This window comes from Aristolochia californica, unplaced genomic scaffold (assembly GCF_029961685.1).
Source record: "Aristolochia californica isolate CCGP_79_NKW_82.1479 unplaced genomic scaffold, dmAriCali1.0.hap1 SCAF_2, whole genome shotgun sequence".
In the NCBI taxonomy this organism is placed as follows: Eukaryota; Viridiplantae; Streptophyta; class Magnoliopsida; order Piperales; family Aristolochiaceae; genus Aristolochia; species Aristolochia californica.
In genome coordinates this window covers 44,130,830-44,145,404 of record NW_027181881.1, presented here as the reverse complement: position 1 = coordinate 44,145,404, position 14,575 = coordinate 44,130,830, and the positions used below count along the sequence as shown (strand labels likewise).

At 38.4% G+C, this 14,575-nt stretch overlaps 2 protein-coding genes across 4 annotated transcripts; both read left to right on the top strand.

Annotated features, from left to right (window-relative positions):
* The first annotated feature begins 200 nt into the window (after window positions 1-200).
* LOC137955316 (putative pentatricopeptide repeat-containing protein At1g12700, mitochondrial) lies at window positions 201-4,637 on the top strand. The gene is given in 4 exon segments (XM_068802209.1): window positions 201-647; window positions 649-2,834; window positions 3,387-3,673; window positions 4,588-4,637. Coding segments are annotated over 2 exon segments (1,596 nt in total). The 5' UTR covers window positions 201-413; the 3' UTR covers window positions 2,011-2,834; window positions 3,387-3,673; window positions 4,588-4,637.
* A 2,171-nt stretch (window positions 4,638-6,808) lies between these two features.
* Window positions 6,809-10,521, top strand: LOC137955319 (protein TIFY 6B-like). 3 transcript variants are annotated; one of them, XM_068802214.1, is made up of 7 exons: window positions 6,809-7,078; window positions 8,471-8,655; window positions 8,753-9,018; window positions 9,115-9,205; window positions 9,313-9,595; window positions 9,690-9,747; window positions 10,310-10,521. In XM_068802214.1, exons 1-7 carry the CDS (start codon window positions 6,994-6,996, stop codon window positions 10,458-10,460), a joined length of 1,119 nt encoding a protein of 372 aa, XP_068658315.1. In that variant the 5' UTR covers window positions 6,809-6,993; the 3' UTR covers window positions 10,461-10,521. The 3 variants fall into 3 exon arrangements, with proteins under 3 accessions (XP_068658315.1, XP_068658314.1, XP_068658313.1); XM_068802213.1 differs by having other exon boundaries at window positions 8,453-8,655; window positions 9,693-9,747; XM_068802212.1 differs by having other exon boundaries at window positions 8,453-8,655.
* Window positions 10,522-14,575: the final 4,054 nt, after the last annotated feature.

Below are 14,575 nucleotides of genomic sequence, written 5' to 3'. Positions count from 1 at the left end.
TTCCAGTCAACATCTGACCTCACAATTGGATGCCTTCAAGGATGCTTCTCGTCACTAGGTTCTTCTATCAAAGTTTGAGCTAGTCATCTTAGTCATCTTCGTCGTCGTCCTTCTGTTATTTCATTCACATAACGATGAAAAGGTACAGACTTTCATCCCTCTCCTCGATTTTCAGAATTCCATCTAGAGTGAAACTCAAGAATGCAAAGAGGTTGTTTGACTACAACTGCTCACTGCTTCATCATACAAAAATTGATATTCAATCGGAGCCTGCAGGCCTCAGTAGTTCGATTGCTCTCTTTCGGCAAAAGCTCCTTACTAGACCCCTACCACCAGTTTCAAATTTCATTCCCATATTGAATAAAATTGCCAAAACTAGAAGCTATTTCTTTGTCGTATCGCTTTGCAGAGAAATGCATGCTCACGGAGTACCTCTGGACTTTTATGCGCTTAATATTTTAGCCAATTCTTATGCCCAGTTGAATTATGCAAGCTATTCCTTTTCAGTGTTTGGAGAAATTCTGAAGCGAGGTCACTGTCCAAATGCTGTCACTTTCACAACGTTGGTGAAAGCTTTGTGTAGGGTGGATAAAATTGAGGAAGCGGTGGATTTTTTCTCCGACATGGTGGAGAAAGGATGCCCCCCATAATGCAGTTACATATGGAACACTCCTTAATGGGTTATGCCAAGCTGGCCACACAAGGTTTGCACTCAAGTTGCATAATGAAATGGTTTGCTGTAGAGATGCTTGTGAACCTAATGCTATTTCATACTGTATCATTATAGATAATCTTTGCAAAGAAGGTTTAATAGATGAAGCTCTGAAACTGTTCATTGAAATGGGAGATAGGGGAGTTGGCCAAGATGTGGTTGTTTATAGTTCACTAATTAATGGCCTTTGTCGTGTTGGTAAATGGGAATTGGCCATGAAATTATTTAGTGAAATGGAGAGCAGAGGGATCCTGCCAAATGTAGTAACATTTAATGTGTTAACTGATGCACTTTGTAATGAAGGAAATGTTAAAGAAGCCTGTAATTTGTTAGAGCTGATGGAACAAAGAGGGGTGAAACCTGATGGTATCATTTACAATACGTTGATGAATGGACTTTGCTTGGAAGGTAAGCTTGGTAAAGCAAGAATTTTTTTTGATTCTATGGGTGGTAGGGGTTGCAGACGTGATGTTGTCAGTTTTAATGCGTTAATTAATGGATATTGTCAGAAAGAAATGGTGGATGAGGCTGTGGTTATTTATAGAGAGATGATAAGAGAGGGAGTTATGCCTACACTTATTACGTATAATACTTTGTTAAGTGGACTTTGCTTGGAAGGAAAGTTTAAAGCTGCAAAAGAACTTTTGTATGAGATGCAAGATCTTGGCCAATGTCCCGATACATTGACCTATATAATAATGATTGATGGGCTTTGCAAGAATCATTTTATTGTTGAAGCAATAGAACTTTCTGATGGAATTAGAAAATATGGAATTAAACCAAATATTAAGTTCTCTAATTCTATCATAGATGGGCTGTGGAAAGTTGGGAAGGTTGAAATGGCAATGGAGCAGTTCCGGAAACTTGGAGAAATAGGTTTGCTGCCAAATGTTGTAACATATACTGTTATGATTAATGGACTCTGCATAGAAGGGAAGCTGCAAGAAGCAAGTGATTTGTTCTTGGAAATGGAAGAGAGAGGCTATGAACCAAATGTGGTCACCTTTAATACAATTATGCGTGGATATTGCCAGCTGAATAAAAAAGCTAAGGCCTTCCAACTTCTTCATAAGATGGTTGAGAGAAATATCAAACCAGATGCTTCCACTGCTTCTATAATAGTGGATTTACTCCCGAATGGAGAGAGATATGGAGAGTTTCTTGGGCTGCTACCGACTTTTTCTCCTGATGCCGAAAGTAAATTTAGTGCATTTCCTGTTGAGTCACTAGCATTCAGTGACCAGTTTCACCAGTTTATGTTTGATCAAAAAGTTTGCAAAATCCTGGGTGCCAAGTAACAATTTTTTCTCTGGTTTGCCGTTGCTTCAATGCTGCAGAATTTTTCCTCCATGATCCTAACCTTCCTGTTCCCTCTTTTGTACCAAATCATTTGACCTTATGCCGGATTGGATGAAGTTCAGCAACTAGAGTTCTTTCAGGGGGCAGTGCTCTATTTTCCACGTTACATATAGGTCCTCTGACAATGATTTCTTCAAAGAACCGGATGGGGACTGTGTTTGATGAAGCAGTTCAGGTCTTCAATGTTAAAGTGTTTACAAATGCCATGGTTTTCTTGAAGCAATTAGGGTGAGATCTGAAGAGCTAAAGCAAGCAGTATTTCATGGGATTCTGCTGTGGGGCTTCATCATCTCTTTAATCTAGTGGGTGAGATTGTCTTTAATGTTGCTCTAGCTTCTTAGTGATTTTGGACAAAAATGGAGCTTTAGAATGACCAAGGAGAAGTTCAGTCCCAACTGTAAGGAGCTCTTGTAAAGTAGTGTATATATTAGAATCAACAAGAAGCAATCATGGAGCTGGGAGAGGGGCTGTGTGAGCTCCAAAAGCTGAAGTTTATTAGTGTTTCATTTCATCAATTTGAACAAGATATCAGCTGTTGTGGATTTTATTTATCAGATTTAACTTGCACTTGCAAGCTCTTTTACACCTTTAATATATTTCATGAGTTCAATGCTTCGTATTAATGTTGTCCCTCATGTTTTCTTTTTCTTATTCCCGATCATTCTATTCTACTAAATATTTGTTCTTGTTAAAGCCAATGTTTGTGGTGGATTCAGTTGCTCCTGAGAACAGAGTTGAACAGAAGAAAGTGGTGGACAGACAGGTAATTTGTTGACAACCTTGCAGTAAAAGTTAAGAGTTTATTCTGATTTCAGTTTTCTTTTCTGATTTTACTCAAGAAAATTTGCACTATGAGCCTTATGTCGTTATTGGTCTTTTTATCCTTCTGCTAGAAGTTCTTGAATTGGATATTACTTCTTCCAAGTTAAGGGTGATCCATATATGCAGGTTTTTCTATCATTTGGTAAACATCTGATTCATATGCTCAGAATTGAGACAAAAGGTGGCACTGCATACATTTGACGTTTGTGTCTGCCATATTTGCACTTGAGGAAGCATCATTTTCACCTTGTCCTCCTCAACTTTCATGTCGTCTGTAGGATATTTAATATTTATTACCTTAAGTCTTGAAAACGCTTGGCTGCTTCTAAAATTAGAGGCAAGAGTAGCTTATGTTCCATCTTGAGAATTTTCAAAAGTGTACAATTGTTGATGACTGCAAAAGCAGTTTTGAACAAATGAGCTTTGTTTGGGGAAACCTCTGATTGGCTTTCTGTTATTTTTTGGCCGTTCTGATGTTCATAGTTCTTTCCAGAATTTCAGGTCTGGTTTTTTTTCTCTGTTCCAGAAAGTGTAGCAGCAAAGATTGACTTGCCAGATTCATTTTATAATCTCTCGGCTGAAGAGCTAAAAAGACAAGCCGAACTAAGGAGCAAAAAACTTGCAGATTCTCAGCTTCTTATGCCAAAATCATTCTAGGAGAAACAGGCAAAGGCTACAAGGAGAAAATACAAAGCTACTGTTAGTCGAATACAATTTCCTGATGGAGTTGTGCTCCAAGGTGTCTTTTTGCCATGGGAACCAACATCAGTGCTCTATGAGGTGAGTCTCTTGCCCTGTGATAGACCTAATTCCGGTTGGTGACCATTTGGAATATGGTGGTAGACCATAAACTGCAGTGTAAATTCGTCTACTGGAATTTAGAGTTCATTTAGCAAGGCAAATTGCTCCATTTGTTTCCCAAATAGAATTTCTGACCATGGGGGTACACAAACATGGACAAAATGTACTCAAATGGAAAACCTGTAATATTTTTGTAAACATAGGCATTGAAATTTCTTTCATTATTTTACTTGTATATACTTTTTTTAATGTTAATTAGACACACTAAACCCTATACACCCAATGAGACTTGAATTCAAAACCTCCTACTTACCCATCCCTTCCACCCCATGTGGCCACTGAGCCAAAGGCCCAATCCAAACTTTTATACGCATTTTACTGCCTTTATTTCAGCTTTATTCTTTACCTTTTTTTCTGAGGCACTGATATTATAAAAGATCCATTTAAAGACTTGCACCTACTACTATTGCTAGTTTTGTTTCTCCTTTTCTTTGGTTTTGTGAATGGTTAATACTGGGATCCTGTAATGGAATTGTTTTCAAATATCCAAGTCACTGGTCCCTGAAAGGTGATCTGATTCTGGGGGGAGACCACAATGCATGCTTAAATTTTGTTAATGCTTTTATTTCAGTAGTAAAACTGGTGACTTAGAATGGTCTGCTATGTTATGCTTTTGGGTTCAATTCCTGAACTGCGAAGAGCAATCAGACCCAAGTGATTAGACTCTTTAAGGAACTGCCTTTTATCAGTTCCTTTTGTAAAGGAATTAATGATCGATTCTTTTAAACAAATTACTTGACAAAGTAGATTTTCTTCTACTGCTTTCATGTTCTAAATTCTGAAAAATATATTAGGATTGATTTCATGATAAAGGATAACTCTCCTGGCTTTAGGTTTTTGTCAAGGTTGGCCTCAAAACACAATAGAACTGCCGCCAAAGGGCTTCCGCCGCTATTTGCTGAAGAGTTCTTTCTCTGCACTCTGGTTTTGCCTAACGTATTGGGTAAGTAAGAATCCGATATGTTTGGGTGACACGCGTCATGTAATGCTTTCAAAAAGTGGGTTTCACATTTAATTATTATTATCTCAAAATGTCGCTTGGTCTGACCACATGGTTTTGATGATTAAATTAACATAAAATTTCATCTAATATCATATAATATCTTATCAAGTCCCTTTTTGCATCTTAAATAAATAAAACTCCCCCTAAGAGTGGGAAATGGGAATCAAGATTAAAAAACTCAATTTTCTTTTAAAAATATCAAAATTATTGTACCATGGATTACACGTGTCGGCTTCTTGCCAACACTGCCTCGAGTCAAGACAGCGCACGTGAGAGGGTGACTTGAACTTGGGCAGACCCTCCATAATTTAAAGTATTAATTTTAATCTCTCTAAAAAATATTTTACTATTTTTAGTTTATTTTTCCCATTGGAAAAAAAAACAAAAAACTTATTTTTTTATATTTTCTAATATTTCTTAAATGCAGCAAGACGAATCAAGAAAAGTTATTCCATTTCCAGAAATAGCTTAAAAAATGAATGTATTTTCTGTCGCTTGTCTTCCCTTCTTCATCACCCATGGATAAGATTTTCCATTTTTTCTTTATTTTTAGTTTAATGGGCCCACCTATTTATGGCGCGTGGGTCCACACGTTCGGAAGAAAACGACCGCAGCTCGCCCACTCATTCTTTCTTTCCCCCGAAGGCAAAAAAACATTAATCAAATTACAAACGTCAAAAGAAAACAGAAAAAGGAAAGACTTAAAAAAATCACGTGGAAGCACTGTCGTGGATCTTCAAGTGAAAAACGATGACACGTGGGCGATTTGGCCACGCGTCCGCGGGGAGTAAAAAGAAATAGCACGTGAGGACAAAAAAACATTAATCAAATTACAAACGTCAAAAGAAAACAGAAAAAGGAAAGACTTAAAAAAAATCACGTGGAAGCACTGTCGTGGATCTTCAAGTGAAAAACGATGACACGTGGGCGATTTGGCCACGCGTCCGCGGGGAGTAAAAAGAAATAGCACGTGAGGAGATACGTGTGGAACGTGCGGAGAAGAGCACGTGGTGAAAGGGACGTGAGGAGGGGTCCCACCCACATGGCGCTTACTAAAATGCGGCCGCCTCCCCTCACATGGCTGTCTTGGACAGCTGTACCCACCGCCAATCTAATAGATTTTTTACAATCTTTTCGCATTTTTTCTACCTTTCTAATTTTTGTTGGGTCCCCCCGTTTGAGAAAGTGGTTTTGATGTCCGGAGACCGAGTTGTTGATTCCGGGTTTTAAATTCGAGGCCGAACTTGAGGGGCCCGTAGGTGCATAACACACGAGGCGAGTACAAGAGGATTGGCGATCTCTATTCCTTTGATCGTTTTATTTTAATAAAAAAAATTATTTACTAGGGACAAGATCAGATAAGATTGAGAAGTAATCCTATAAATGGGTGGCGTAGAATTACAAGAGAAGATAAGAGTTGAAAAACAACTCAATTGCAAGGATTCGTGGAGCAATTATAAAATGACCCATATTTAGTGGTCCTGCAATAGTACAGCGCCCATAGTCTTTCACTAATTTTTAAGGTTCCCCTAAATCCGACATTATCCATAATAATTAAGACGGATTAGCAAGAGCCGGCAGGTTAACCACGACCAGTTTCTCACTTTATACGTGAATACCGCTTCCAATTTGGGACTTCGTTTATGAAATACTGACTTTGTTCGCTTAGTTTCGGTTTTTGTCTCTTAATCTTTGATTAATTAACTTTTAAGTTCGTTTATGTTGAATTAGAGATTACAACGATATTGATTAGGCTTCACAACTCCTCGAGATGAATCATGGCGGGTCCACTTTTGCCGGCGAGGAATTTGCTGGTAGGCGATCACGCGGTTTGAGAGCCGGAGAGCCGGGCACTGACAGGTACACACTATTTCGGAATGTCGGATTTTACGGTCCACGCACGTGGGTGGTAACCGTCTCAGCCGGTCGTCCAACCGGACCCGACCGTTGCATCGGACGGTCTCGATGAAGCGTTTGGTGAACCTTCACAAGCGTGGATAATAAAAGCAGGGAGAGCTAGCTTTAGCTTTTGCATTTTCAGATATAGTTCCTCTCCTCCGCTTCCGAGCTCCGAGTCCTCCTCTTTTGCCACAGTGAAGCGACGAATGGTTTAATAATCCCCGGCTTCTCCACCTACGTCCTCACCGTCGTGGCCGCTGTTTTGCTGATATTGTTTTTGAAGGAGAATTGGGCTTCTCTCGTTTCCTGAAGGTGTTGTTTCACATTTCAGGTGAAGATGGAGAGAGATTTCTTGGGTCTGAATTCGAGAGAATATTTGGAGGTAGCGAAGGAAGAGTTCAAAGACGTTGGCAAAGATACAGGTCCCTTTCGATTCATTGCTTCTTCTCTGTTTGTGTGCGTTGTTTTGATTTGTTTTTTTAGATTTAGTAGCTGAAATCCGTCTCTCTGATCTAGCTTGGCATTTGTGGTTTATCTATTTCTGATTCGTTTTTGGTTGCTCAATGAGAATTTATGTAGATTTAGCTGCTCCTGTTCTCACATCACGTAATCTCGTTGATTAAACACAATTGGTGCAGCTTTAACTCTGTAGTGGATCAACCAGGTTCCGTGCGCAAGTGCGCAATGGCGTTTACTATCTCCTAATAATTGTTGCTGCTTGTCTTGTTATCTTCATTAGATATTTAGATCTGTTTTCAAATATATATTCTATTTTTCTTCTTTTTCCTAGAGAACAGTTAGACGGAGCCTCTTTTTTTTTTCTTTTACGTGTGATTTTAAAGTTGGGAGGGCGCTAACTTACGCCTTCGGCTTGTTCCGTTCCATCTCGCCGTCGTCATCGACCCACTCTGGTGGGCTTCGGACCTCAAATGAGTAATTAGAAAGCGAGTTTGGAATAAGTTTTGAGTTCCGCATTTGTTTTCCCCCGGGGAAAAATCTCTTCAAAGGCGGTTACGAAACGTGCGAAGCACTGACGTTGCCTTGTCTATTTTTTTCTTGTGGGGCCCCGTCCCCTTGGTTTCATCCTCGCTTTTGTCGTATACATCAACTTCCAGTGTATATTCTATTTAATTTCTTTCCTTTGAAGAAGGTCACGCGAGGTTCATACTAAACAGTGATGCTGACAGTTAGAAGATGAAGACTTCAAATCTCGAAGTATTTATTTATTTGTTAAAATTTTACAAAGGACCTCTCTCGACGGAGGATTAAGTCTTAATTACACCCTTATCAGAAGTTTCGAACGAAAATGACCCGGCGGTATTTGTTAGAATTTGGAGCCGAGATTAAATAACTTCATCTCGTAATTGTATGGGCAAAGATGAGTGTTTAGAGTAGACTAAGCTTTTGGCTCATTTCATGGCTGTGAGTTGCAAACTTTTGATTCATTTACTTATGTTGTGGATGAGAAGATTTTCGACTCCTTTAGATTTTAGTGAGATGATTGCGTATCTTTTTGTATTTTTTAACCTATGGTTCCGGTATCATCTATGTCAGGGTGGCCGAATCACCCGGCACTCTATGTGAGCAACTCGGTGATGCTTTTAAGTTGTCGAGTATACTGGTTTATGGGGTATGCTAAGAATCTGTTATATGTGGGAGAAACTTCATTTTTTATTTCTTCATGGTAAAACTTTTCGAGGATGGATTTGGTGGTTGCTGCTTCTGAAGTTTGATATGTCAGGGACCAAAATAATCGAGTTCAATGTTTTAATAGCCATTTCTTGTGCTTATTTCAGCATTCCTTGGACCTTCAGGGATGCAGTGGACAACGTTTCCCAGCAAAATCTCTGCTCTGCCCAAATTTATGTCGTTCAAGACCAGTCAAGAAGATAGGCCGAAAAAGCTTATATTTGATCCTCATGTGCCATCTGTTTTTCAGGCTGTAACTACATCTGATGCTTTCGACCCCAATCAAAAGATTTCTGTTGGACAATCCCAGGTTTGTATCAAACTCTTGAATGGTAAACACCTTATTCGACAGTAAAATTTTAATTATCTTGCACAAACTGATCCATCTTTCTTTTGGTTTTTATAAGAGCTTCAACATGGAAAGACAAAGCACAAATTTCACGTTCCCAACCTATCTTACTCAACCCGTTGATGGAATGTCAGTCATACGCTCGCATGATATGAGGTCCTTCCCCGTTTCTAACCATCATATTTCTGTTGCAACGAGCAATCCTTTCTTCAAAGTCCATGGGACCAAAAGCGGCAGTGCCTCTATTATGCAGCAACCTCTTGGAGGCATTCCAATAACAACTTCACATTCAGTGATTCCCATGACAGGCACATATGCACTAAGGTATCAAGTCAATGAGATTTATAGATCTTAAACTCGATCGAATAAAATTAGTGGTGATAAAATTAAATCTTCGAATTGTTCATATGTTGTGTGTAGGAACAATTCCAAGCCGTCAACTGGTTCTGCTCAGTTGACCGTATTTTACGGGGGAACAGTCAATGTCTATGATGATATTTCAGCGGAGGAGGTAGTTTTATACATCATCTTAAACTGTTCTGAAGTTATCCAAAAAACAAAATCTTAGAGAAATAATTTCTTTGTCCGTGTACTGAACTCTTCCTTAACTTTCTCCAGGCTCAGGCAATCATGTTCCTCGCAGGGAATGGTAACACAAACCCTACTACCCATAGAACCCCAGTCAACATCTCAGCTCCTGTGAAACCTGAACCTTGGTCTGGTCTTTCAAGCCCAATATCTGTTACCTGTCACTCTAATGCTCAGTCAGGGAGCGGATCCAGTCATCCAGAAGATTTGTTGAGTCCAGAATCGGTAGGGGCATTGACAGCTCCTTCCAGCAGCAAGCCTGAGCCATCTCCACAGATTCCTGTTTCCACTTCTACATCTCTGATACCGGCAGGTCAGTGTTTTCACTAATTCATTTTGGGTGCTTAAAGTATTTATGGCAACTTCTTGTATTTTAAACAAAATCTTCTTCTGATCTGCTTTTTCAGCAGTTCCTCTAGCACGCAAAGCATCTTTGGCCAGGTTTCTTGAGAAGCGCAAGGAGAGGTATTTGGAAGTTTCCTCAAATTTTGAAATAATTTTTTGGATGAATTTTCTTTCCAGCTACCCTGATAGAGAGAGTTAAAAGGTTTCCAGTAGCATTTGGTCTTGCTGCGACCCGAAACACCAGTTTAGGAAGTTCTTTTCGGGTTCAGATCTGTTAGTCTATAAACTGGCATTGTGACTCTTTTGAAGTCTTTTCTAATTACACGAGCAAGGCAAACTTGGCTTATTTAAACAAGGGGGACAGATTCCATTCACCCTTCCATATCATTGGAAGGAAGGGACAATCTATGGATATTTTTTATTTTTTTATTGGTTAAACTGGCAATTGTGGGAATTTGTCGAGGGGCAGATACCGACAGTTAACTGCCGCGAACCTGGGTTTTTTTCCCGTTTTGAGTCAGAAAGAAATAAAAAAGGGTTGCTCTTCGTCAAACTGATAAAGATCTATTTGTAGTTAAGTTTATTATTAAAAAAACAAAAAGAAAAAACTTGCCTTTTCATTTTCTTTCTGTACTGGATTATTCCGCTCAGCAATCTTGACTTTTTCATTTGATTCATGTAGGGTTCTAAATGCTGCGCCTTATGGCATCATCCCCCGTAAGTCACCAGATAGTAGCTCCGAGTCAGAAGTTGCTGGCAAGTTTCCATTGGCATCAATGGTGTTAGACTTGATGTCTAATAATAATATAAACATCATAGAAAATAGATATTAAATTCTCCACAATTCCATTATCATGAAAACCATACATATATCATAGAATTGAAATAAGAAGAATAAAGAGAGCGTACCTTTTATCTTGAAGAATATAAACAGAACTTGAAGTACACAAGATAATCTTTTATACTTCGTTTACAAGTGATAAGCTTGTTCCCGTTCGGCCAGACTAGGTGTGCATATAGTCTTAGCCTCACTTGTAAGACCATGGAGGTTTATATAGATTTTCAAAGGGTGTACTAATGACTTTTCATAAGGACACATCCTCTTAGAAGAGATACATCCTCTCAGGAGGGATACATCCCCTCAAGAGAGACATATCTCCTTAGTCCCAAGGGATGTGTCCACTAAGTCAATGTACCCATTTAATCTACTTCTACAGGGGGATGTGCTGGCCATTATTCCCTGTACTGAACATCCAATGACAACATCTAAAAGTGGGCCCCACGCCTTTAATATCATGGTAATTTTATTTTATAAATTATCTATTTGAAACCATAATTCTAACAAACTCCCACTTGGTTTCAAATCCATTTCAAATTCCGATTTTCGAAAAAAAACTTTGAAAATTAATTTTGACACATAAAACCATACCATGACCATAGGCATTACCTTAAACACTTTAATATACATGTGTAGTTAACCCGGGCCTATACAATATATATCTTAGATATCCAAGGCTGGGGAATAAACCAAATCCATACTTGTCAAATTTGCTAGTTCAGCGGTCTCCATTCATAGCATACTCGGACCTGAACTCAGGGTAAAGCTCTGTACCAGTTCGAATATTAGCCACTAAGGTAACTGTGTCTTATCAGTACCATAGGCCTGAATTATTTAGACATCCAACCCTACCTTCCTATTGAGACCCTTCCGTATATACATACAAGTATATAACTAATAGAAAAGTTGGACATCAAGGCATCTTACCATCCATAGCATACTCAGTACCTGAGGAGTTCATGGTAAAGCTCTATACCAGCATGAGTATTAGCCGTAAAGGAAACTGTGCCTATGCAGTCCCATTGGCCTGGACAATTTTAGAGACTCAACCGTCATTCCCTATTGAAACCCTCACATATACACGTACAAGTGCATACCTAATAGGGAAGTTGAATCTCAAGGCATACACTAGGTACTCATATTATCTCACAAAAGCATATGCATTTTGTCAAAATCATTCCATGGAATATAAATTATAATGTCATGATATACATAGTATTACAAATCATTGAGACCACAATGCATACAAAACAATGTTCTCCCACTTGGTCTCATCAATTATAAACAAATCAAACCCATGTTCCCCACATGGAAAGTGAAACTGGTCACGGGAAGACACTTGGTTAGTGGATCAACTAAGTTATCCAGAGAAGATATCTTATAAAGAACAACTTCCTCCTTCCTCAGTATGTCTTGTATGTAGTGGTATTTGCCTTCGATATGTTTAGCCTTGGAGTGACACTTCAGATCTTTCGTGATAGCAATAGCAGATTCATTATCACAAAAGAGAGGAATAGGTCGCTCCACACAGTCTACCACTAGAAGACTTCGCAAGAATTTACGAAGATAGACAACTTCCCTTGTAGCTAAGTTCATAACCACATATTCTGCCTCCATGGTTGATTGCGCGACACAATCTTGCTTCTTGCTTTTCCAAGAAATGGCACCTCCTCCAAACATAAAGATAAAACCAGAAGTAGATTTTCGGGTATCAACACATCCTTGATAATCTGAGTCGGAATAACCAACCAATTCCAACTTGTCCGTTTGATAAGTCAAAGCATATGACTTTGTTCTTTTTAGATAGCGCATTACCCATTTTACCCCTTCCCAGTGAGTAAAACCTGGATTAGCCTGAAACCGGCTAAGAATCCCAACAGCATAAGCAAGATCAGGTCTTGTACATATAAGAGCATACATAAAACTCCCCACAGCAGAAGCGTATGGATACTTAGATTCGTCCAACTTATCTTTGAGGTGAGAAGGACAATCCACATGGCTCATCTTTTTAGTGCTATCATAAGGTACTTTACCTTGTATACAGTTAGACATGTGAAACCGATCCAGAAGAGTGTCGATATACTTCTCTTGAGACAAACTCAATTTTCGCAAAGATCTATCCCGTAGAATTTTAATGCCAAGAATATAAGAAGCTTCCCCAAGGTCTTTCATATCAAATGTCTGAAACAACCATGTATTTATACCTTGGAGTAACTGAATATCATTCCCGGCTAATAAAATATCATCTACGTATAAAGTAAGAAAAGCAATGCGATCTCCCACTGTTTTTATATAAACACAGTGATCTTCTGGATTTTGAGTAAAACCATACGCTGTAATTGCTTTATTGAACTTGATATTCTATAATCTTGAGGCTTGTTTCAAACCGTAAATAGACTTGTCCAACTTACACACTTTTGCTTCAGTTCCAGATCTAACAAATCCACGTGGTTGTTCCATATAAATCTTCTCATCCAAATTTCCATTTAGAAAAGCGGTTTTAACATCCATTTGGAACAACTCATAGTCATAATATGCTACCAATGCCAGGAGAGCTCGAATAGACTGTATTCTTGCAACATGAGAGAATGTTTCATCATAATCAATCCCGTATTGTTGAGTAAAACCCTTGGCAACAAGACGAGCTTTGAATCTTTCAACTTTTCCTTCAACATTTCTCTTCCTTGTAAAAATCCACTTGCACTTAATGGGCTTAACCGATGTAGGAGGATCAACAAGTTTCCAAACTTCATTTTTATACATAGAGTCCATCTCTTCTTCCATTGCCGACTTCCACTTGTCGGAATCCACATCAAGGAGTGCTTCCTCGTAAGTGTCAGGATCAGTAACATCTTCATTCAACTTTGTTCTTTCATAAGTTTCTCCAGCATAGGTATAAAAATCTGAAGATGATAAGAGTTGACTAGGTTTTCTTTCTCTAGTCCCTCTTCGAATATCCATTTGGGTAGAATTCTCTATATTAGAAGGAGATTCAGAAGAAGACATTTCAACACATTCTTCCAAGTGAGACTTCATACCTAAATCTTCATCACAATCAAATCTATCTTCAATGAATTTTACATGTCTACTTTCAATAATCACCTTCTCCTTGGGATCATATAACCTATATCCTTTCGAATGTTCAGAGTACCCAACAAATAAACATCTTTGAGTCTTAGCCTTCAATTTGTCCTTAGGATCAAGTTTTAAAACATGAGCAACACATCCCCATACTTTAAAATGGTTAAGACTAGGAGTTTTGCCTGACTTTACCTCATAAGGTGTTTTCTCAACCGACTTTGAAGGCACTCTATTTGAGATATAGGTAGCTGTCAATAATGCTTCGCCCCAAAAGGATATTGGCAAATTTGCAAGTGCCATCATAGATCTTACCATCTCTAGTAAGGTTCGATTTCTCCTTTCAGCAATACCATTCTGTTCAGGTGTATAAGGCATGCTAAACATATGGATAATCCCTTTTGACTTGCAAAATTCAGAGAATAACTCCGAACAATACTCTCCACCTCTGTCGGTGTGCAATGTTTTGATCTTGTTTCCTATGGCATTTTCTACCTCCAATTTGAAGGTTTTGAAATAATCTAAGGCCTCATTTTTTCTATGCAGTAAATATACTCTTCCATATCTTGAGAAATCATCTATAAATGTGATAAAATACGAATGACCATTACAAGTATTCACATTCATAGGTCCACATATATCAGAATGAATAATATCCAAAACATGAGAACTTCTTGAGCCTTTGGATGGAAAGAGTATCTTTGTCATTTTCCCATATATACAACACTCACAAATAGGAAAATCATTATGTGAAAGATTTTTCAATAATCCTTGTGTCACAAGTCTTGTAATTCTATCTTTGTTTATATGCCCTAGTCGTAAATGCCACAAATACAATTCATTTTCTTTAATATCCAAAGGAGTAGAAACATTGAACACCATATTTCCACTAAGTTGCAATTGATATAGACCAGAATTTCGAAAACCTCTCAAAATAACTTTATCATCTTGTAACATAAGAAACTTTCCATTGCCAAAGTAAAATGTAAATCCAAGTTTCTCAAGACAAGATACAGATAATAGACTTCTTCT